Here is a 23,780-nt window from a genome sequence, read left to right as displayed (position 1 = left end):
AAAAAGGGTGGCCAATTCAATCCAGTCAACTGCCGTCAGGTGGTTTAGGTTAAAACTATCCCCATACAGTCTTTTTGCCAAGATTTGCGTGAAGCTTTTCTGCACTGCAGACTTAATTATTAGAAGGCTTATAATGCCCATGAATATCTGCAGCAGCCAGAAGTACAACTGCAAGCTTGGCTCAAAAGTAGCACTTTCGCTGTAAAGTCACATGTTCAGGCCCCACTCCAGGACTTGAGCACATAATATAGGCCGACAGTAGAGGGAGGGAGCACTGCACCGTCAGAGTGCCATCTTTCGCATGAGACGTTAAACCAAGTCTGCCCTCTCCATGGAACATTAAAGATTCCATGGCACAATTCAAAGAAGAGCTGCGTGTTCTCCTGGTATCCCGGCCAACATTTATCCCTCAACCAGCAACACTCATCTCATTGCTGTTTTCCGAGACCTTGCTGCGCGCAAATTGGCTGCTGCATTTCCCATCAAAACAACAGTAACTACATTAGCTATGAAGATCTTTGGGCTTTGAGGTAGTGAAAGGAGTTACATAAATGCAAGTTCATTCTTCTTTTAAAAATCTTACATCTGTGTCCAGTTCCTGTCTACCAAATTTGCTTTCTGTTGTCAATTTTTCCCATTCCAAATTCCTACATCTACATTTATAATGGAAGCTGCCGATGTAAACTTGTCACAATGTAATCACGTCAGTGGTCGTGCTGTAGCACCTCAGTATTATATCTTCCAGCTAATCAGCCTGTACTGCAGGAAACTCCTATGCTCCAACTAGTTTTGATTTCCAAATTTCTAGAAGTTTTGCTATTTAATAAATATAAAATCAAAAATATATAAAAATAATGTACAAGATGTAGGACTTTAAAATGGGGACTGAATTACAGTGTACCGTGGCCCAATTATTCCCCGCCCGCTAACCCTGCTTCACCTGAAGTGAAAATTGGTCTCGACTCCTCATGTGGAATACCACAAGATATTTATTCTACATTTAACACTGCAAAGGATAGTCAGGATAAAAGCAACAATGTTTACTTAGATCAATACTTACTCGCTTGTTTTAAGAATAGACTTCCAATCTTCAGACACATGCAGGATTCGAATGGAGAAGATACTGTGACTATAATCAAGAGGGAAAAAGAGTCATGACCAAAAAAGGCAAAATGCCGAATATTTCATTTCCCCCATGCAACAAAGGTACAGTGCATCAGAATACAATAAGGGGCATTACAGCACAACTGCATTTTTAATAAGCAATATTGTTTGATCTTACAAGAAATGGTTACTTACATTCTTCACTTTCAAACTAATTTCAAACTTTTACTTTATTTAAAACACAATTAGTCTCAAGATTAAAGATCTGGAGTGTGGACAACTCTTAACAATCGAGATTAATTCTCTAGAGTTGTAAATTGCCAGTACAAATATTCAGCTTTGTGCAAATTAAATCTTAGAGCAGGATTTTTTTTTTTTTGGGGGGGGGGGGGAAAGGAGATGCAGAGTGGGGTAAATCCAATGCTTTAAGAACAATCAGATGTGAATATTTTTATTATGGGAACATTGCACTTTATGATCTGGGGTATGTTCTTCCCCATGCAGTCTCTGGCCCAACTAACTGGACCCCAATAACCACCTTTAATGGAGCAATGGACAAAATCCTGAATAAAAATACTTGCCTCCTGCTGGAGCTCTGGTTCATGTGTGTGCTGGCCATGCTTTGGTTTTTACGGCCAATTTTGAGAATTTTCCAGGCTTCTTCTGCATCGCTCACATTGATCCAGGTCAGATCTGAAATGGAGCAAATAAAACTCTGAAATTGGTTAAAGAACCCCTTTACAGAAGCTTTGATTCACTAACAGCCAGAATGCTGTAATCATTGTTGACACACAAGGGGTTCATGATTCTAGTTCTAATTTGTCAAAAACTTGGGTCTGGGTTTCTGCATCAATTCCAATCTCGAGCTTTTTTTTTTTTTTTTTTTTTAAGCAGGGGAAATCCCAAACTCAAATTACCAGCACAGAATACATCATATTAAAAAAATACATGTCAAATACAACTAGGTCATAACCTGAACATATTGCAAGGGTTCATCTAGGGTTTATATCTCAGCCTAGTTTCTGGAAACTCCTGAAACAAAATCTCCCAAAAACAATTCCCAACTTTCCACTAAGACACTCACTATAGCACATTCAACCAGAACAGGCTATAGACAGGCGGGTGCAGAACACTAGGTTACAAAGATTTTCTGGGAAGAGCTGTCCTGTTTCAGTGAGTGGTTCAAGCCCAAAGCAAAGGATGGAATCATGTGATCAGCCCCACGATGTGTGAACTGGCCAGCACATGGCATCCACATTCTCTCACTCATCTCACTACATCCTCAGCTTTTATTTAAAAAAAACAGTAGCACAATCTCCATTTTCAGAATGTGAAACAAACATACCAGGATCAACACATTATTCTTCCAAAAATGTGAGCAAAAAAAGTAAAAAGCCATTTGCAGATTAGGAAAAGTACCTTTTACATAAGTATTTCCATTCTTATCCTCACACAGTTTTAAGGTTTGTCGTTTGCGGTTTGCAGCAGGAGGAGTGTCCAGCAAGTCATAGGCAAGTTCGTTGTAAATCTCAAAGAAGGAGACCCAGATGGAGTACTGGATGTGCTCTTCCGGACGGAGAAGGACTGTATCATGATCAGCCCAGCGGGATGCAGACTCTAGGAGAGCAAGGAAGGGAAAAGGGAAGGAAAGAAAAGATGGCAGAAACCAGTGAAATCTTTCAGTTATGAAAGTTTTGATAAAGCATAGTGATGCGTTGCATTTAAATTTTTGCATAGCACTTACACAAGTAATTTCAAGTATGCAGACATTTTAAGCAATACCAAAATATTCTCCCAAATTGCATCTAGAAAGACTTGCAAAGGATCTGTACTGAAATATGTCTTCTAAATGAATGTATATTTTATTTTTATTTTTTTAAGCGATGCAAACAACTATGCTGGAACTGATCCAGACACTGAATACACCAAGAGGCCAGATTTGATAACTGAGAAAGGCAGTTTTTTCCTGGGAAAAGTTCCCTTGTGTCCTGGCCAACATTAATCCTCCAACCACCTAAAACCAATTAACCGGTCATTCATCTCATTGCTATTTGTGGGATTTCCAGTATGCAAATTGGATACCACTTCAAAAGGTAATTCATTGGTTGTGAAGCAATCTAGGATGTTCCGAGGACATGAAAGGCACTGCATACATGCAAGTTCGTTCTTTAAGGCACTTTATGGGCAGACTGCTCCCATGACCACTGTACAAAGGCACTGTAAGCTGCTGCACACGTAATAAAACCGCTGCTACCGTGTCGAGATCAAAATTGCGAACCAATTGAGATGATAATGGACAGATTCAAAATGGAGGAGGTCAGTGTGTGTTCCTTTGCTGTATGGATTCAAAATGGAGGTGGTCAGCATATGGTCCTTTGTTTGGAAGACCACATGGACAGGAAGGGGAGGCACCGGATGAAGAGGAAGTCTTGCCCCCACACACTGATGTGCCTCAATAATTCCGAGACTCGATGTTAGCGAAACAAAACAAGGCTTTTATTAACTTAGAAGGTAACACGCAGTGGAGAGAGGTATCTTCCATCTGGAGGTCTGCAGTACTGGATATGAGGCCAGACTGAGCTTGCTTACATAGGGGCCAGGTATGGGCGGAGCCCTACACACAATACATTACAATATACAATACAATGGTGAGGAGACGGAACTGAGGTAAGGGAACTGAAACCTGAAACCAACCACAGTCACAGGCAGTGATGAATGGAATATTTCATCACACACACATCACAAGAACATGTCATGCAGAAGGAACTCCAATCAGGGAAGGTTGGGAGTGAAACTGACCTATCAGAGGGAGGCAGCTGAAGATATACAAGGGGGTCCAGGCAGGAAGGTACTATAAAAGAAAGACACAGAAGCGCGAAAATTCAAGAAGGACAAGGGGAGCTGTTTGAAATGGCCAGTTGACTTTTGCAGCCTACCACTGATCACCCGAAGAGTGTATGTATGTATGTATGAATGAAAGTCAGGCAGAGCATATAAATTGCTAAAGTAAACTGTGGAGCATATAAATATTGCTGGGGATACTTTTATGTACGTTTGACTAAACTGTGGGGCATATGAATTGCTAGGGGTACTTCTATGTATGGACTTATTAATATACAAGTTTGACTTATTAAACTGTGGGCATATACATTGCCGGGGGTATTTTTATGTACAGTCGAATTAATAAACTGTGGGCATTTACATTACCAAGGGTGCTTCTATGTATGCTTGATTTTTTAAATGTAGTGTGAATAAAGATCATTTTATTTATAACAAAGTTATTGTTACGCTTTTGTAATTCTCAAGGTCCGAACAGTAGTAGGAGAAAGTCCTACAGCACAAACAAGTGAAATTATTCCAGAACTGAATGCTGGTCACAGATCTCCATTTAAGCACAACATCTAAACCAGATACATTTCAAATGAGTGAGTGACCACCTTACCTTCCAAATTACTGACAGAGGACATGCCCCCAATGCCACTATCAGAATCACAGCTGAGAAGTGTCCTCAGTCTAAACTCTGTGCTGATGTTCTTCTTCATTGGAGTTTGCAGATCCTCCTAATTAAAAAGTCAAAAATTGATTACTTCAGGTTACTACCACAAAATAAAGTGCTCAGCACCAATATTTAAGCGGTTTCCCACCCTAGTACACTAAGGGGATAAAAAAGAGCAGAATTTTACCTGGCCCTAGGAAAGTTTACACGGTACACTGAAATCAGGTAGTATAATGCATGCACTGGTGGGCAAAAAAGAGAAAGTGAAGCTGCAACACATTATTGGTATTTACGTACAGAATTTTTCCTTTTGGGAATCCCCAGCTTTGAGAGCATGGTATTGGCCCTTGGTATAAAGGCCTTGTACCAGGGAGGCAGGAAATAAAGAGAGAGACATGGTAAATTCCAATGGGGTGAAGAACTATAAGCAAGATAACAAGACAGCAGGATAGGGTTGTGGAAAAGTACTGAAAAAGGAATGGCCAAGATGCTAACCTTAGTCTGAGTGACAATGGTATTTTGACCATTAGAACCAATTAAAGGTGGTGATTTTGTTAAAGACCATATATGGACACTGGCCAAACCAACTTTTGATAAAAGGGTTAAAACCTCAATACTCAAAGAACAACTTTACAAAAGGAACAGACTTAAGACAACGTCATCTGTGTCCGAGAGGTTCCAGAGACCAAGGGCTGTGAGCTACTTGTTAACACTATCACCTATTGTGAAGTATATTACGCTGTAAGCTTAATAAATCTTGATCTATTGCTCAAACATACTGGTTGCTGCCTATTGGTGTCTTGTCCAAGAACTCATGAAATCATTAAGATCTCTCAAATACTAAGTGGACAAACTGCTTGGATGGTCAGTCCAAACTACTTTATAAAAGAATAGATTAATATCTGTACACAAAGTGGTCTCTTGACCCAAGCATAGAAGTAATGAGAAACCATATGGGTTACAAAAGAAGTGAATGTACATTAAAAAGAAAGACTTGCATTTATATAGCACCTTTCACAACCACCAGAAGTCTCAAAGTGCTTTACAGTCAATGAAGTACTTTGAGTGTAGTCACTGTTGTAATGTGGGAAACACGGCAGCCAATTTGTGCACAGCAAGCTCCCACAAACAGCAATGTGATAATGACCAGATCATCTGTTTTAGTGAAGTTGATTGAGGAATAAATATTGGCCAGGACACCGGGGATAACTCCCCTGCTCTTCTTCGAAATAGTGCCATTGGATCTTTGGCGTCCACCTGAGCATGCAGACGGGGTCTCGGTTTGACGTCTCATCTGAAAGACAGCACCTCCGACAGTGCAGCACTCCCTCAGCACTGCACTGGAGTGTCAGCCTAGATTACACCCTCAGCACTGCACTGGCGTGTCAGCCTAGATTTATGTGCACAAATCCCTGGAGTGGGACTTGAACCCACAACCTTCTGACTCAGAGGTGAGTGTGCTACCCACTGAGCCACAGCTGACACATAACCATAATAAACAAATACAATGTGCATTACTGCCTCAAATGTTTTGAGAGTGGCACCATGGAAGACCAGATGCAGTTTCTATGCAAGAAGGGTTTCTGTTCTCAATGAACAGGATTGGCACTAGTGAGTCAGCATATTGTGCTCAACACGACATATTAAATGGCTCACCTACAAGGCCCACTATTGGCATAGCCTCATTTTAAGCATTGTAACTGTATGTACGCAGTCGAAATTCAACACTGACCTCCCTGACAACGCCCAGTAATGAGAGTTTCTTCAGCTCCTCTTGTCTCACCATCCTGTTATCCAGTTTGATTACATCGTTACAGAGGTTAGGCTTCAGGTCCATCCTGGGATACAGCTTTCCTTGGATGCTGTTGAAAATCACTGCCAGTGATCGAGGGAGAATTCCATTATCACGCTTGCTGCCTACAAATAAAACAGGATCCAATAAATTATACTCCTTGTGCGGTGCCATAGAGCACCTCTTCCACGTTAGTGTAATATAGCTCCAACCACATTAAAGCAGACCCTAAATGCATTTTACCTTGAATGGTATAGGTTTTTCCTGAGTTTGATACACCATAGGTGTAAACTAAGCAATTCTGACCCTCCAGAGCTTCCTTTACTAGGTTCTTCATGACAATATCAAAGAACAACTTCTGGGTTGTCTCAGGGTCAAATATCTGAAGGAACAAACAAAATAATGGTATGTGGGTTTATATGTTATTCAGAACAATTCTTCCAAGATTTTGTTTTTAAATGATTCATGGTGATTAATTGTTTTATTTTAATACCACATTTTTACATTGTTATTGCATGCCTGTGTAAATAATAAAAGTAATGCTTGTATTGATAGAGTGCCTCATCATGTCAAGATTTCTTTCATAATAGTATTTTGAGATGCCGTATATGTATAAGATTTGCAAAATTTCTGCATTTCCCCAAAGGCAGTTATTAATAAACAGGACCCTGCGTGGACATTTTAAATCAAAAAGGGTACTCAAGATGGCGTCCGTGCCTCGTGGCAGAAAGCCTGTGAGATTTTAAAATGGACTCTGCAACACAGACAGCTTGTGGATCGAAACCCAAGCTGCAGTGTCTGTGAAGAGAGACTTTGTATTTTGAAACCAGACAGGACTCTGAATTATGCATTAGACCGAATTGGAGACAAATCTAAATTCAGTTTAGGCCTATAGTTAAGGCCATCAAGCAGTCTACATATATAATCGGAAACAGATTAACAGAGCCATCGAGGCTGGACAGGCCCATCAAGGAACTTTCATGACAATACAAGTCAATTATCGGGCCGGTAGATGCGATTACCGGCCATCTAAAAACAGCTAGTATGGATTGCTACCATTATTTAAAATAGCCCGCCAAAATTAAGACAAAGAACTAACCTGATTTGGCACACAGATAAGGGTTTTCAAAAAGGGTATAATTGAAGGCCCCCGGGTAGCAATCGGGGGGCTGGTGCTGCTGTTCTCTGCTCTTTGGCCCCTCGCCCTCGTGGCTGCCACTCTTTCCCCGTCCCGCGCTTACCCCCTGGCCTTTGCCCGTGCCTTTCCCCACTCCATCTGGAATCGCCCCAGCACTGGGTTGGGCGGACGTGGACAATTCAGGCCAGGCGAGGCGGGACGCGACGAGGAGGAGGGAGGAAGACAACCGGAGGGAAGGCCGGCTGAAGACCAACTGAGGAGACGAACTGAGGGGAGGCTTCGAATTATCAGGCCTTCAGCCTCAGCCGACCTTCGAATATCTGCACACCAAGTCAAACTGTCGGCTGGCGATGAAGAATCATCCCTGCAAGGTAAAGTACCCAAACAGAGACTTTAACTTTGGGGTACTCGAACCTGGACAACGCCCTTGCAGCGCCCGGAGACCACGTGACGATGGCAGGCTCCAGAAAGCACCAAGAGTGAACCCCGAACCCCACCGCTGTTTTGAGTCCAACAAACCTTTTGATTGGTGAGCATGAAGTGCTGACCCCTCATAGCTTAATCTAGTTAGGTATAGGGGGTGGGATAAGGATAAGGGGATTGTCAAGAAAGTTGTTTTCCCTCGATGTGCCGTGTGTTCCCCATTCCCCGTATAAGTATAGTTATTCTTTTGTATCTTTTGCCTGTAGAAGTGTACACTAGTAATTTTCCATAAGATTGTATCAGTTTTTCCTTTTTCAATAAAATCTTGGTTTTTGTTTACATCCAACCACCTGTCTACTCGAGTCTTCTCTGTACCACCGCCTTGTACCCAAGTCCGGTGTCTAGAACCCAGAGGCGTGGGAGCGATTCGAACCGCTCACAAAACAGTCAGAGGCATAACTGACTGGGCGTACGTGCCAAACACCACCCCCTACATATGAGTAATATGAGACACGACACATGGTTAGTGCAGCATGCTTGGGAGGAACAGGTGACATTGGGCGTATGGTTTCCAAAGTTTCCCACCAATGGGGTTTTCCTCGCCTCATGATATTGATTGCCATGATTGGTCAATTCCACTACTGTTGCAATGAGACTGCCAGGATGGTAGATGGCGAACTAGATGGACCATGGTCTTTTTTCAATCTAACAATTCTTATGTTCCTACTTATAATATTTGACTCCTCCTGAGCAAGTGAAAAGGAAAAAAAAAAAAAGGGAATTCTTGGACATATAGCCACCACAATATGATAGAGTTTAAAATAAGACATGCAATAGAAATAAACGAGAATACAAATGTTTAACTTCAGGAAAGCAGACTTTGAAGAGACGAGCAAGGAACTAAGAATGATGGATTGGCGTACACTGTTAGATGGGGTAGGTATAAAGTAAATGAAATATATTCGGAGACATGATTAGGGAACTGAAGCACAAATATAGCTCATATGATAAAAAAAAGTACAAACGTACACAAGATAAGTACAAAAGTACACATGATGAAAAGAAAAGACAGCCTTGCATTCATACAGCGCCTTTCACGATCTCAGGACGTTCCAAAGCGTTTTACAGCCAAGGAAGTACTCTTTAAAGTGTAGTCACTGTTTAATGTAGGAAATGTGGCAGCCAATTTTTACACTGCAAGGTGAATGACCAGATAATCTGTTTGTGGTGTTGGTTGAGGGGTGACTATTGGCCAGGATACCAGAGCGGGCAAGCCAGGCCTCAGTTTAACATCTCATTCGAAAGACAGCACCTCTGACTAATGCAGTACTTAGTCAGTACTGCATTAAAGTGTCAGCCTAGATTATGTGTTCATGCCTCTGGAGTGAGGCTCGAACCCACAACATTCTGACTCAGAGGTGAGAGTGCCATCACTGAGCCAAGGATGACAGCCCCAATTTTCTTAATTCCTTTGTGGCAGTATTTACAAACTAATTAGAGGATTGCCTTCCCCATAAAGGATTGGAATGAAGAGCAAAATTGATAATATTGAAATCCTACACACAAGCATGAGTGTGTGCTTTCAAGGACTTTAAAAAGGAGGTGGCAAAAGAAATCAGACACTGGAATCCCTGATTATGGGAGTTTTACTAATCGACTGGAGAAGCAAATGTGATGCCAATTTATAATAAGTGATAGAAGGGTACTCCAAGGTACTATAGACCTGTGAGCTTGACACAATCTACAGGACAAGACATGATTCAAACAAATGAGAAAATAATGAATGCACGGTAAATACATAACTTTAAACAAGCAAAGAGTGGTAAACATGTAGAAGTGGAGGAAGTTATAAATGTTAATAGTGTGCTAAACAAGTGTTTGATAGACAGGTCTATTGAAGGGCATCAGAAGTAAAGTGAGCCAAGCAGCTTGTAACTGTTCAAACCAGCCCAATAGTTGGAGATGGTCATTTTTGATTCAGTATAGCCCTATCCCCAGGGAAACTGAGGGGGATAATAACAAGAGAAAGCCATGGGTTATTCAAGAATGTCCAATGATATGTCATGGCTAACCAAGATCTCCAAGCTTGCTCGATTGCCATAGGAAGTTGAGGAGGAATTTCTTCAGGAGCTGCCCACCCCCTCAGTTACTAGCAGTTGGGGTAGGTGGTGCACGAGGTTACACCGTGTGGATGGGGCAAAGGTGGAAGGTTCCAACCAGCTTTCTTTTTGTATGACATTATGTTACTATAGAGAACACGCCAGAGCAGTTTAATGGAGCCATTTAATCAAGGAGCAATCACGAAAACCCAATTAAAATAACAGGTCTTCCAGGCCGCAAGTCAAAGTTTAGTAGGTTCAGTTCACTTTTGCCAGCAACTGCTCAAGACCTATGCACTGGGAGCTGGTGGCTCAGGATCAATATAAAAGCAGCTTACACCAAAATATGAGCCATGTCACTACTCGAACTAGTTCTTCATTATAATGTAAGTGAAGCACTGCATACTGATTTAGAATCTATCCAGTAGTACTTATGCAGATTGGCAAGATGCAACTCCTTAAAACCTGTTGATGATCACCTGCAGGAGGCCAACAAATAATCAAAAGCTCCCTATAGGTGACCATCAGGTAATTAAAGAGCATGTCAAATTCAGAAAGCAGCTCCAATTACAGCTCAGCTCTCATTAGTCAGCTGAGTAGGTACTGAAGATCGGCTGGTCCTCGAGGAGTTGGCTAGAAGCATGGAGTTGCAATACTACTAGAGTAGTCTGCTCTCTGTTCCTTGACAACTGGAAAGATAGATGGGAAGATACTACTAGATGCATATTTAGAGTTAATTTGCTGACTCTAGTGAGGTCAGCACACCGAGTGAATGATTCAAACCATAGTCTGCAATAAAGAATTAATGTACTGTACACAGTACATTCACTTGTTCCGCTGAACTCCCATGTAGCCCAATTACTTTCATCCCCCACTGTGTTTTCAGTTAAACAAGGTTTCCCTGTATCAAAAACAGAAGACAGGAAAAACAAAGAAGGACGTGAAAGTTAATCACAATTCAACTGCAACGTACTGAAAGCATTCAACAAACTGACTGTCTCACTTCTGATGACTTTGGCACAGCTCTTTAAAACATCTAATTTCTATATCAAACCTGAGAGAAGGTGAATTTGTGCACAGCCTGGCCAATCCCCCGCTCAGAGCTCCTCATAGCGAATGAGTCCTTGGGAGCTTGCAGTACAAGTGTCTCAGAACCCTTAATGAGAACACAACCCTGTGGAGAATTCAGAAATATTCACAATTGAGTAACGTTTTCCAGAATTTAAACCTATGAGTATTAACATTTCAATTAGATTGGGTTCACTCGTGGTAATGTTTTATTATTTCAGCACAACAGAACTTCAGGGCAAATCTGAAAGAGCAGGGTAGAAAGAAGAACTGATTCAGTTCCAATTGGTTTCCTTTTGGCTAACAATGCCTTGTTTATATGACTTGGCGCTATGGTTAGCATTAAACTTGCTGCTTCACATTTGATGAACTAGCCCAGTAACTCCAGAAATCATAACACAAAGAAAAGCTGCTGTACGCATTTAGAGCCTCACCAACAGTACAATGGATGCTATATACAATTCTGAAGGTGAACTAGACACAAAACCATACAGAATGGGAATAATTAGTTATGGGGAGGGGAGACAAAATGTTTAAAGGACGTGTCCAATTATAGCTAATTGTGTGCTGCAGACACACTCAAAACCAGTACCTGGGTAGAGACAACCCCAGACTCAATTTGCATCAGATCCTCTTGGTGACAAGCTCAGAGGGTAGTTATAAGAACATAAGAAATAGGCGCAGGAGTAGGCCATTCGGCCCCTCGAGCCTGCTCCGCCATTCAATAAGATCATGGCTGATCTTCTACCTCATCCCCACTTTCCTGCACTATTCCCATATCCCTCGATTCCCTTAATAGTCAAAAATCTATCTACAGGAAACTTTCGTTTATCCGGAGGTTAAATGTCCGGAAAGCTATCTACTGGCAAAATTCAGGAGTCGGTTCAGATAAGTTTTTTTTCTTTTCGTTGCTTCTTTTCTCCAGTCCTGGCTCTGCAAGTGTCTCTGTAGCTAAGCAACAGCTTCAGCTAGACGCTTGCAAGCTGCGCCGACTGTTTTGAAGCTGTTGCTAAGCAACAGGGTTTGTTGATTCACACGGAGCTCAAAAGCTCCGTATGTTTTAACATTAGCACTGGTTTCTACGGCAGTTTTGATGGTACGGCACCAGCTCGGTCCCGTCAGTGCCAGATACCAGAAAGCTTCCTGTATCTCTGTCCTGAATATACTCAACGACTGAGTCTCCACAGCCCTCTGGGGTAGAGAATTCCAAAGATTCACTGACCTGAGTGAAGAACTGTCTCTTCATCTCCATCCTAAATGGCCGACCCCTTATTCTGAGACTGTGACCCCTGGTTCTGGACTCCCCAGCCAGGGGAAACATTCTCCCAGCATCTACCCTGTCAAGCCCTGTAAGAATTTTGTATGTTTCAATGAGATCACCTCTCATTCTTCTAAACTCCAGAGAATATAGGCCTAGTCTACTCAATCTCTCCTCATTAGGACAATCCCCCCATCCCAGGAACCAGTCTGGTGAACCTTCGTTGCACTCCCTCTATGGCAAGTATATCCTTCCTTAGGTAAGGAGACCAAAACTGTGCACAATACTCTAGGTGTGGTTTCATCAGGGCGCTATATAATTGCAGTAAGACCTCTTTACTCTTATACTCAAATCCTCTTTTAATAAAGGCCAACATACTCTTTGCTTTCCTAATTGCTTACTGTATCTGCATGTTAACTTTCAGTGATTTGTATACATGGACACCCAGGTCCCTCTGAACACCAACATTTCCCAATCACTCACCATTTAAAAAAAAACTCTGCTTTTCTACTTTTCCTACCAAAGTTGATAACTTCACATTTTTCCACATTATACAGGAAACTTTGGCTTATCCGGAGGTTGTATGTCCGGAAACCTCAATCTACCGGCAGAAATCAGGAGCAGTTTTGTTAGGTTTTTTTTCTTCTCATGGCTCTGTTTTCAACAGTCGGGCTCTGGAAAGTCTCTGAAGCTGTTGCTAAGCTACAGAGATGCTTCCAAGGTACGGGCCGACTGTTTACAAGCTGTTGCTAAGCAACAGTGTTTGTTGTCAGATACGGAGATGAAAACCTCCGTATGCTTCAACATTAACTTTGTATGTCCGGCAGTTTTGATAGATCGGCAACAGCTCGGTCCCGTCGGTGCCAGATATAACAAAGTTTCCTGTATTCCATTTGCCATGTTCTTGCCCACTCACTTAGCTTGCCTATATACCTTTGAAGCCTCCTTGCATCCTCTTCATAACTTACATTCCCACCCAGCTTTGTATATCAGCACACTTGAATATATTACATTTGGTCCCCTCATCCAAATCATTGACGTAGGTTATGAATAGCGGATGCCCAAGCACTGATCCTTGCGGTACCCCACTAGTTACAGCCTGCCAACCCGAAAATGACTAGTTTATTCCTACTCGCTGTTTTCTGTCCGTTAACTAATCCTCAATCCATGCTAGTATATTACCCCCAATCCCATGAACCCTAATTTTGTTTAATAACCTCTTGTGTGGCACCTTATCGAATGCCTTCTGAAAATCCAAATACACCACATCCACTGAATCCCCCTTATCTAATTCTGCTAGTAACAACCTCAATTTTTTTTAATTTATTTATTTATTTATTTTTAAACAGATTTGTCAAACACGATTTCCCTTTCATTAATCAGTGTTGACTGTGCCCAATCCGATTATTATTTATTTATTTATTTATTTATTTATTTATTTATTTATTTATTTATTTATTTATTTATTTTTTTTTTTTTTTTTTTTTTTTTTTTAAGTGCCCTGTTTTCACATCCTTAATAGATTCTCGCATTTTCCCTACTATTGACGTCAGGCTAACTAGTCTGTAGTTCCCCATTTTCTCTCTCCCTCCTCTCTTACATTTGCTACCTTACAATCTGCGGGAACCTTTCTAGAATCTATGGAATTTTGGAAAATGACAACCAATGCATTCACTATCTCTATAACCACCTCTTTCAAAACCCGAGGATGTAGGCCATCAGGTCCAGGAAATTTATCAGCTTTCAGTGCCATTAATTTCTCCAGTTCTATTTTTTTTTTACTAATACTAATTTCTTTCAGTTCCTCATTCTCGCTAGAGCCTTGGTTCACCACTATTTCCAGGATGTTTTTTGCATCTTCTTCCGTGAAGACAGATACAAAGTATGTTTAATTTTGCTGCCATTTCCTTATTCCCCATTATCTCACTCCTTACTTGCGCCTTGTAGATGGTGGAAAGGCTTTGGGGAGTCAGGTGGTGAGACACTCGCTGCAGAATACCTAGCCTCTGACCTGCTCTTGTTGCCACAGTATTTATGTGGCTGGTCCAGTTAAGTTTCTGGTTACTGGTGACCCCCAGGATGTTGATAGTGGAGGATTCGGCGAAGGTAATGCCATTGAATGTCAAGGGGAGGTGGTTAGACTCTCGCTTGTTGGAGATAGCCATTGCCTAGCACTTTTCTGGCGCAAATGTTACCTGCCACTTATCAGCCCAAGCCTGAACGTTGTCCAGGTCTTGTTGCATGCGGGCATGGACTGCTTCATTATCTGGAGTTGCGAATGGTGCTGAACACTGTGCAGTCATCAGCGAACATCCCCATTTCTGACCTTATGTTGGAGGGAAGGTCATTGATGAATCAGCTGAAGATCGTTGGGCCTAGGACACTGCCCTGAGGAACTCCTGCAGCAATGTACTGGGGCTGTGGTGATTGACCTTCAACCACCACAACCATCTTCCTTTGTGCCAGTGGAGCGTTTTCCCAGATTCCCATGGACTTCAGTTTTACTAGGGCTCCTTCATGCCAGACTCGGTCAAATGCTGCCTTGATGTCAAAGGCAGTCACTCTCACCTCACCTCTGGAATTCAGCTCCTTTGTCCATGTTTGGACCAAGGCTGTAATGAGGTTGGGAGCCAAGTGGTCTTGGCAGAACCCAAACTGGGCATCAGTGAGCAGGTTATTGGTGAGTAAGTGCCGCTTGATAGCACTGTCGATGACAGCTTCTATCACTATGCTGATGATTGAGAGTAGACTGATGGGGTGGTAATTGGCCGGGTTGGATTTGTCCTGCTTTGTGGACAGGACATACCTGGGCAGTTTTCCACATTGTCGGATAGACGCCAGTGCTGTAGCTGTACTGGAACAGCTTGGCTAGAAGCGCGGCTAGTTCTGGAGCATAAGTCTTCAGCACGATAGCCAGGATGTTGTTGGGACCCATAGCCTTTGCTGTATCCAGTGCGCTCAGCCATTTCTTGATATCACGTGGAGTGAATCGAATTGGCTGAAGAATGGCTTCTGTGATGGTGGAGACCTCGGGAGTAGGCCGATATGGATCATCTTGGCACTTCTGGCTGAAGTTGGTTGCAAAGGTTTCAGCCTTGTCTTTTGCACTCACGTGCTGGGCTCCACCATCATTGAGGATGGGGATATTCTTAGAGCCTCCTCCTCCCGTTAGTTGTTTAATGGTCCACCTCCATTCACAACTGGATGTGGCAGGACTGCAGAGTTTTGATCTGATCCGTTGATTGTGGGATCGCTTAGCCCGGTCTATAGCATGCTACTTCCGCTTATTAGCATGCATGTAGTCCTGTGTTGCAGCTTCCCCAGGTTGGCAACTCATTTTTAGGTGCTGCTCCTGGCATACTCTGCTACACGCCTTATTGAACCAGGGTTGGTCCCCTGGCTTGGTGGTAATGGTAGTGAGGGATATGCCAGGCCATGAGGTTACAGATTGTGGTGGAATACAGCGCCTCATGGATGCCCAATTTTGAGCTGCAAATCTGTTCTGAATCTATCCCATTTAGCACGGTGGTAGTGCCACACAACGCAATGAAGGGTGTTCTTAATGTGAAGATGGGACTTCGTCTCCACAATGACCGTGGTGGTCACTGCTGCCATGGATAGATGCATCTGCGACAGGTAGATTGGTGAGGACGAGGTCAACTAGATTTTTCCCTCTTGTTGGATCACTCACCACCTGTCGCAGGCCTAGACTGGCAGTTATGTCTTTCAGCTCAGTCAGTAGTGGTGCTACCGAGCCACTCTTGGTGATGGACATCTGTGCCCTTGCTACTCTCAGTGCTTCTTCCAGGTGGTGTTCAACATGGCGGAGTACTGATTCATCAGCTGAGGGAGGGCAGTAGGTGGTGGTCAGCAGGAGGTTTCCTTGCCCATGCTTGACCTGAAGCCATAAGACTTCAATGTTGAGGACTCCCAGGGCCACTCCTTCCTGACTGTATACCACTGTACCACCAACCCTGGTGGGTCTGCCCTGCCAGTGGGACAGGACATACCCAGGGATGGTGATGGAGGAGTTTGGGACATTGGCTGAAAGGTATGATTCTGTGAGTATGACTATGTCAGGCTGTTACTTGACTAGTCTGTGGGACAGCTCTCCCAATTTTGGCAATTTTATTTAATTAACTGAATTTAAATTCCCCAGCTGCCGTGGTGGGATTTTATCTCACGTCTCCGGATCATTAGTCCAGGCCTCTGGATTACTAGCCCAGTGACATTACCACTACGCTACCGTTTGTTCTATGATTCAAACACAAGTGAAACAGCAGCTTTAAGAGTTTTAAAAAAACAAATTGGAAGGAAATAGTTACAGCATTTCTAATTTGACAAATTATATCAGATGGAATTTGCATTTATATAGTGCCTTTAGGGGCCTCAGCATGACCCAAAGCGCTTTACAACCAATTAAGTACTTTTGAAGTGTCATCACTGTTGCAATGTAGGAAACGGGGCAGCCAATTTGTGCAGAGTAAGCTCCCATAAACAGCAATGTGATAATGACCAGATAGTCAGCTTTAGTGATGTTGGTTGAGGGATAAATATTGGTCAGGACACTAGGGAGAACACTCCTGCTCTTCTTCAAAATACTGCCATGGTATCTTTTAGGTCCAGCTGATAAACCGAGGCCCCATCTGTCCTAACGTCTCATCCGATGAAATGAAAATAGAAAAAAAGTTATAAAATGAAAACACTTTCTGCAGTCTGCCACTGACCTGCGACTCTCCTTTCTCAAGTTCAGTCTCGGTGAAAGGTCTAACCCGAAGGTAAATCTTCACTCTGTCTTCTGAAGAGGTCTCCACAGGCGTCTGCCCTGGATCAGGGTAACTTGGTGTGTTGGTTCCTGGTGAGATGACAGAGAGTTCTGGCAGCAATTGCTTCTTCACAACAGCACCACTCACTAGATCAACAGCAGTTGATTCCCAAATGGCAGCCTCCTCATCATCAGAGAATACATTTGGAGAAATTATTCCTGTAGCCATTTCCTTTCAGCCACTGTCCCTGCACTGAAATACAAAATTGTATGATTACAATGCTGGCTTACAGCATTTCATGCCATCTCTTATTGAGTTAGAGGACCCAGCAAAATAATAGCATCTCAAAATTTAACTTTCATCTTTGAAGGCCAAATCACCAAGTAGTTTTACATTGTAGACTCATGACCATTGTTTTATTCTCTACCATTCTAGGGGCCAAACAGTGACCAAGCAGAGCCTCAACAAAAGCAAAGATAGAAGGAATGAAAAAGATCAAAAAAAATCAGTATAGCAACATGCAAGAAAAATGGTGATGTAATATTCAGAGACAAGATGTTCATTTTGTGCAGTTAACCACATTGTTCAGAGGCACAGACTATTTTGAATGAAATAAACCAGAGTTGTTCACAAAAGACACCATGTACATATATTTCCCTTTATTTTTACTTGAAACCTCTCATCAGTATATAGATGGAGCAGGAGGAAAGAGGATGACAGACACTCCATCCCCCCCCGCCGCAATTCTTTTGTGAACCACCCACTGGATAAAGAGATTCACATGTAATTCAGACAAATCCAGCCCATGTGTCTATACCAAATAAGACAATCTTCTACATTGAATTAAAAAAGCATTTAGGCTTTACAGCACTGATTCACAATTTTAGCCCTTCAAAAATGTCCACATGCCAAACAATGGCAGAACACAATCAGTTGGCGTGTAGAAAAATAAGAATGACCTATCTCAATTCTAACTCAAGTGAAGATCTATCATATCTTTATTGCTAATTCTCAGTTCCAGTAAGTAATGAAGCATTAGCCAATTATAGTTCAATTTCACATAGTAACTATGATAATGAAAGACAACGTTAGTCAACCAAAGTATTTCCACCCAAATCAATCTTATGGCTATTATACACAACACTCAGTCCAAGATATAGATGAACAAGTTTTCATTCACACTCAATCTAGAATTTGCAGCACGCAGTGATTCTACTGTGCCCTTGCCAGAGCTGGCTCTTCAACTTAAGTTAGCGACCATTTTAAATCCAGTGAAAAGACCAAGGGGGATAAATTGGTCTTGGGCAGTAGCACAAAACGGGAGTTAGCGAATCTGCAGCCCATTTTACACTCCGCTCAATTTTCTTTTCCAGAGTGTAAAGCAGGCTGGAAATTTGCTATCGCCTGCTTTGCACTATGTCTAAGACCAATTTCAACCCAAAATTTTTCAAGCCTTTCTTCAAACTTTATTACTCATCCTGAATAAGTCAGCATTCGATTGAAAACCTAGTATAGAAACAAATATTGCTGTGTGGTGTTGCCACATTGGGGAAACACTGTAGATAAACCTGTATAATCCCCTTTTAACTGCTGTATTCCCCTCCCCCCGCAAGACAGTTACAAGCGGAGAGGAATAAGGCACGTTCAGACTTGCCTGCTGCTGGGAGAAGGAAAACCAATCAGGTTCCAGCAGGTGACCAATCCGTGAGTCATCACAGGTTCGCAGGCTTCACGAATTCAGTACTGTATTGAGAGAGTTGGAGTAAAGACCTATTTCTTGTAGCTCGCTGTGTTGCCTATTTCTTTACGCGGGAGACCGTAGTCTCCCACATTGGTGACCCCGAATGTCGGCAGCCGAAGCCCCCGACTCACGCAGCCCTACAGAGGCCAGCAACGACCCGATGGCAACCAGCAGCAGCCTGATGTCGGCCGGCGCCGCGTCCTTGAAGCTCCCCACCTTCTGGGAACACCAAGCACCAGCTTGGTTCGCGCACTCGGAGGCCCAATTCACCCTTCGCAGGGTTCAAGATGAAGAAAGGTACCTCCACGTAGTCTCAGCACTAGCAAGCTCTACCGCTGCTGAAGTTCTCGACATGCTGGGGATCCCACCACAGACCGGCAAGTACTCAACCATTAAGGGCCGCTTGCTGCAGGCTTACGGCCTGTCCGGGGAGGAGAGGGCCCACAGGCTTCTCTCACTACCAGGCCTCGGCGATTCTACCCCGACCCAGTTGATGAGCCGGATGCTTGCGCTCCTGGGCTCTGAACCGCAGCGCTTCTTGTTTCGGGCCCTTTTCCTCAGCCTGCTTCCTCAGCAGGTACAGACTGCCCTCGCGGGGTCCCCGATCACGGACTGCGTACAACTGGCAGCCGCTGCGGACAAAGTCTTCGCCGTCGTCCAACTCGGCTGTGCAGCCGCGAGGCTCCCCGACACCACCGAGCGCGCGCCGCCACGCCAGGCCGCAGAACTATCTTACTACCACGCACGTTTTGGCCACAAGGCCCAACGCTGCAGAGCACCCTGCTCTTTCGATCAAACCAAGATGGCCACCCGAACCAACGCACCAGCTCCGCGCCGCCGCCTAGGCCCGCTCGACCGCACCCCCGCCGCCACGATGGCCATCGGCACCACAGGTAAACTGCTATACATAACCGACTCTTTCAGGGCGCAGATTCCTTTGCGACACCGGAGCCCAATGCAGCATAATTCCTGCCTCCCAGCTCGACATCCAGGTAGGCCGCAGCGGCCCACCCCTCATGGCGGCAAATGGCGCAGCCATCGCTACTTTCGGAAAGCAACGGGCCGAGGTTTGTTTCAACGGCCAGCGATTTGTGGGATTTCGTGACGGCCTCGGTGGCACATCCCTTGCTGGGCGCCGATTTTCTTTGCGCCCACGGACTCCTGGTCGACGTCAGCGACAGGCGCCTGATCGACGCAACAACTTCGCTTCACTGGCCTGCCAGCAGAGCAACAGCCCAGCCCTCGTTGGGTCCTGCTCCGCCCCGGCGCATGACGACTACGCCCGCCTACTCGCAGATTTCCCGAGGCTCACACAACCGACTTTCTCAGCCGCGGCAGCCAAGCATGTGGTCGAGCACCACATCGCCACCACGGCACCACCAGTGTTCGCTCGAGCCAGACGCCTGGACCCAGCCAAGATGGCGGTGGCCAAGGAAGAATTCGCCACGATGGAAAAACTGGGCATCATCCGCCGCTCGAACAGCCCTTGGTCGTCCCCCCACCATATTGTGCCCAAGCCGGGCGGTAGCTGGTGCCCCTGCGGCGACTACAGACGGCTCAACGACGCCACCACGCCCGATAGATACCCCATTCCGCACATCCAAGACTTCTCGGCACACCTAGCAGGAAAGTCCGTCTTTTCCAAGGTCGACCTGATTCGCGGCTACCATCAGGTCCCCGTCCACCACGCAGACGTCCAGAAGACGGCAGTCATCACCCCCTTCGGACTGTTCGAGTTCCTGCGCATGCCCTTCGGGCTTAAGAACGCCGCACAGGCCTTCCAACGGCTCATGGACTCGGTCCTACGGGACCCGAGCTTCCTGTTCGCCTATCTGGACGATATCCTCGTGGCCAGCACCAGCAAGGCCGAGCACATCGCGCATTTGTGCTCCCTTTTCCAGCGCCTCAGCCAACATGGGCTAATCGTCAACCCGGCCAAATGCCAGTTCGGAGCAGCCCAAATTGACTTTCTCGGCCACAGAATCTCGCCAAGGGGAGCCATTCCCCTACCTTCCAAGGTGCAGGCGGTGGCGGACTTTCCCCAGCCCACCTCGGTCAAGGCGCTGCAGGAATTTTTGGGGATGGTCAATTTCTATCACCGGTTCGTGCCCAAAGCCGCCGCACTCATGCGCCCCCTCTACGAAGCCACCAGGGGCAAAACGGGTAAAGAGCAACTCACCTGGCAGCCTTCCACCAGACCAAAAGCGCCTTGGCCAACGCCACACTACTGGCCCACCCCATCCCGGGCGCCAAGATCGCCTCACCACGGACGCCTCGGATTACGCCGTCGGCGCCGTCCAGCAACAGTGGGTCGAAGGCGCGTGGCAGCCACTGGCATTTTTCAGCCGACAGCTGCGCAAGAACTAGCAGGCCTACAGCACGTTCGACAGAGCTCCTGGCCCTGTTCCTGGCAATCCGACACTTCCGTTTCCTCCTGGAAGGCCGGCCGTTCACCGCATTCGTGGACCACAAGCCGCTCACTTTCGCCATGGCCAAAGTAACCGAACCCTGGTCCGCGCGCCAACAGCGCCAACTCAACTTCATCTCGAAGTTCACCACGGACATCCGCCACGTCGCCGGCAAGGACAATTTGGTGGCCGACTGCCTCTCAAGACCCTCGCTCCACGCAGTGCACCTGGGCGTCGACTACGCCAGCATGGCGAGAGACCAGGCCGCCGACGCGGGGATCCAGGCACTCAGGACGTCAACTACCAGCCTCACCCTGGCCGACATCCACTTCCACGCAGCCGGCACAGCCCTCCTGTGCGACGTCTCAGTCCCCTCGCCTAGGCCGGTCGTCCCATCCGCCTGGCGCAAGCGAGTTTTTGACATCATCCACGGCCTCTCACATCCAGGGATGCGTGCGTCTCAGAAACTTATGTCCGCCAAGTTCGTCTGGCCTGGACTCCACAAGGATGAGAGAGACTGGACCAACACATGCGTGGCATGTCAGCGCGCTAAGGTCCAGCAGCACACCAAGGCACCATTGGAGTGTTTCCCGGTGCCCGAGAGGCGTTTAGACCACGTCCACGTCGATCTGGTAGGCCCCTTGCCGCCGTCGCACGGTTTTACACACCTGCTCACGATCATCGACCGCACCACCAGATGGCCCGAGGTGGTTCCCCTCGCCTCCACCACCACGACCGACGTCGCGCGAGCATTCGTCTCGACATGGGTGGCCCGGTTCGGTGTGCCAACCGACATATCCTCGGACAGAGGCCCCCAGTTCACCTCCCACTTGTGGAATGCCATCACCGCCGGCCTCGCCACCAAGTTGCACAGGACAACAGCCTACCACCCGCAGGCCAACGGGCTCTGCGAGCGCTTTCATCGTTCTTTGAAAGCCTCCCTCCGCGCCAGCCTGGCCGACACCAGCTGGATCGACAAACTACCCTGGGTTCTCCTGGGATTGCGCACCGCACCCAAAGAGGACCTCCGCGCCTCCGCAGCCGAGATGGTCTACGGCCAACCGCTCGGAGTACCAGGCGACTTCTTCCCCGACAACGGAGCCGTGGTCGGCCGCCAGACAGCTTTCCCTGCACCAGGACGCGGCCCAGCAATTCCGTCCAGTGCCCACTTTGCAACACGGCCCACAGCCGTCCTACGTGCCTCGAGACTTACGACATGCGGAGTTCGTCTTCGTGCGCCGGGACGCGCACAGAGGCCCACTGCAGGCACCATACACCGGCCCCTTCCCAGTATTGGAGACGGGGGACAAAGCTTTTCTTATCGACGTCGGCGGGAAGCCGGACCTTATTTCAGTAGACCGCCTCAAACCGGCGCACCTGGACCTCAGCGTCCCGTTTCGGCCGGCTCTTCCCCCACGGCGGGGCAGACCTCCCGCGTTGGCGGCGGCCCCACAAGAGGACCAAGACACGCCAGAACCTTACTTCCCGGCCGCCGCCCCACCTTCGCCGGCAGCCCGTCCAGCCAGCCCACCGGCAGACCAGCCAACGAACCAACCGGCCGACCTCCCAGACAGCCCTCCTCACACGCCAGATGGTTACTACAGCCGCTTGGTCAAACCTCCGCAGAGACTGACTTTTACAGTTAACGAGGATTCTGGGGGGGGGGCGTGGCGTTGCCACATTGGGGAAACACTGTGTATGTAGATAAACCTGTATAATCCCCTTTTAACTGCTGTATTCCCCTCCCCCCCCGCAAGACAGTTGCAAGCTGAGAGGAATAAGGCACGTTCAGACTTGCCTGCTGCTGGGAGAAGGAAAACCAATCAGGTTCCAGCAGGTGACCAATCCGTGAGTCATCACAGGTTCACGGGCTTCACGAATTCAGTACTGTATTGTGAGAGTTGGAGTAAAGACCTATTTCTTGTAGCTCGCTGTGTTGCCTATTTCTTTACGCGGGAGACCGTAGTCTCCCACAGCTGCATAATTTCTGTGCGTCATGCTTTGTGCGTTTGAATGAAATCTTCACTTGATTTTGCCAGTGCATTCAAAACTAATCCACAGAAAGAGAGCAAGTGGCAAATTTAAAGAACTGGCTCCTTGGAAGGCAGATATAGATTGATTTTTATGATGTTAATAACTCCATTACTGTTGTATCATGCGACTACCAGAATGGTAGTAGGCGAACTAAAAGGACCTTGGTCTATTTCCATCTAGCAATTATACACATAAAAAGTAAAAGGATAGTTAAAAGAATGGTGGGGTCAATTAGGGGCAAAGAAGGAAATCTTGGAGGCAGAGGGCATGACTGAGGTACTGAATGAGTACTTTGCATCTGTCTTCACAAAACAAAAGGATGAAGTTAATGTCACAGTAGAAGAGGAGGGGGTAGAGATATTGGATAGGACAAAAAGAGATAGAAAGGAGGTGCTAAACAGGTTGGCATCACTCAACGTTAACAAATCACCCCGTCCAGATGAGAAGCATCCT

General features: G+C 45.8%; 1 protein-coding gene across 2 annotated transcripts in view; it reads right to left on the bottom strand.

Moving 5' to 3' along the window:
- Positions 1-23,780, bottom strand: part of kif20a (kinesin family member 20A) — a 58,954-nt gene that overhangs the window by 26,385 nt on the left and 8,789 nt on the right. For both annotated transcript variants that reach the window (XM_085995190.1, XM_085995189.1), the window contains exons 2-9: positions 17,106-17,396; positions 11,107-11,226; positions 6,636-6,774; positions 6,333-6,517; positions 4,547-4,664; positions 2,524-2,721; positions 1,686-1,797; positions 1,061-1,129 (exon numbers count right to left, since the gene is read on the bottom strand). In XM_085995190.1, the coding sequence (XP_085851316.1) occupies positions 1,061-1,129; positions 1,686-1,797; positions 2,524-2,721; positions 4,547-4,664; positions 6,333-6,517; positions 6,636-6,774; positions 11,107-11,226; positions 17,106-17,372 (1,208 nt within the window). In that variant the 5' untranslated portion in view covers positions 17,373-17,396. The remainder of the gene's footprint in view (positions 1-1,060; positions 1,130-1,685; positions 1,798-2,523; positions 2,722-4,546; positions 4,665-6,332; positions 6,518-6,635; positions 6,775-11,106; positions 11,227-17,105; positions 17,397-23,780) is intronic.

This window comes from Somniosus microcephalus, chromosome 8, assembly GCF_052327205.1.
Source record: "Somniosus microcephalus isolate GS21.2 chromosome 8, FLI_Smic_1.0, whole genome shotgun sequence".
NCBI classification, from domain to species: Eukaryota; Metazoa; Chordata; class Chondrichthyes; order Squaliformes; family Somniosidae; genus Somniosus; species Somniosus microcephalus.
The sequence above is the reverse complement of the archived record's forward strand: the minus strand, read 5'-3'. Positions and strand labels throughout refer to the sequence as shown.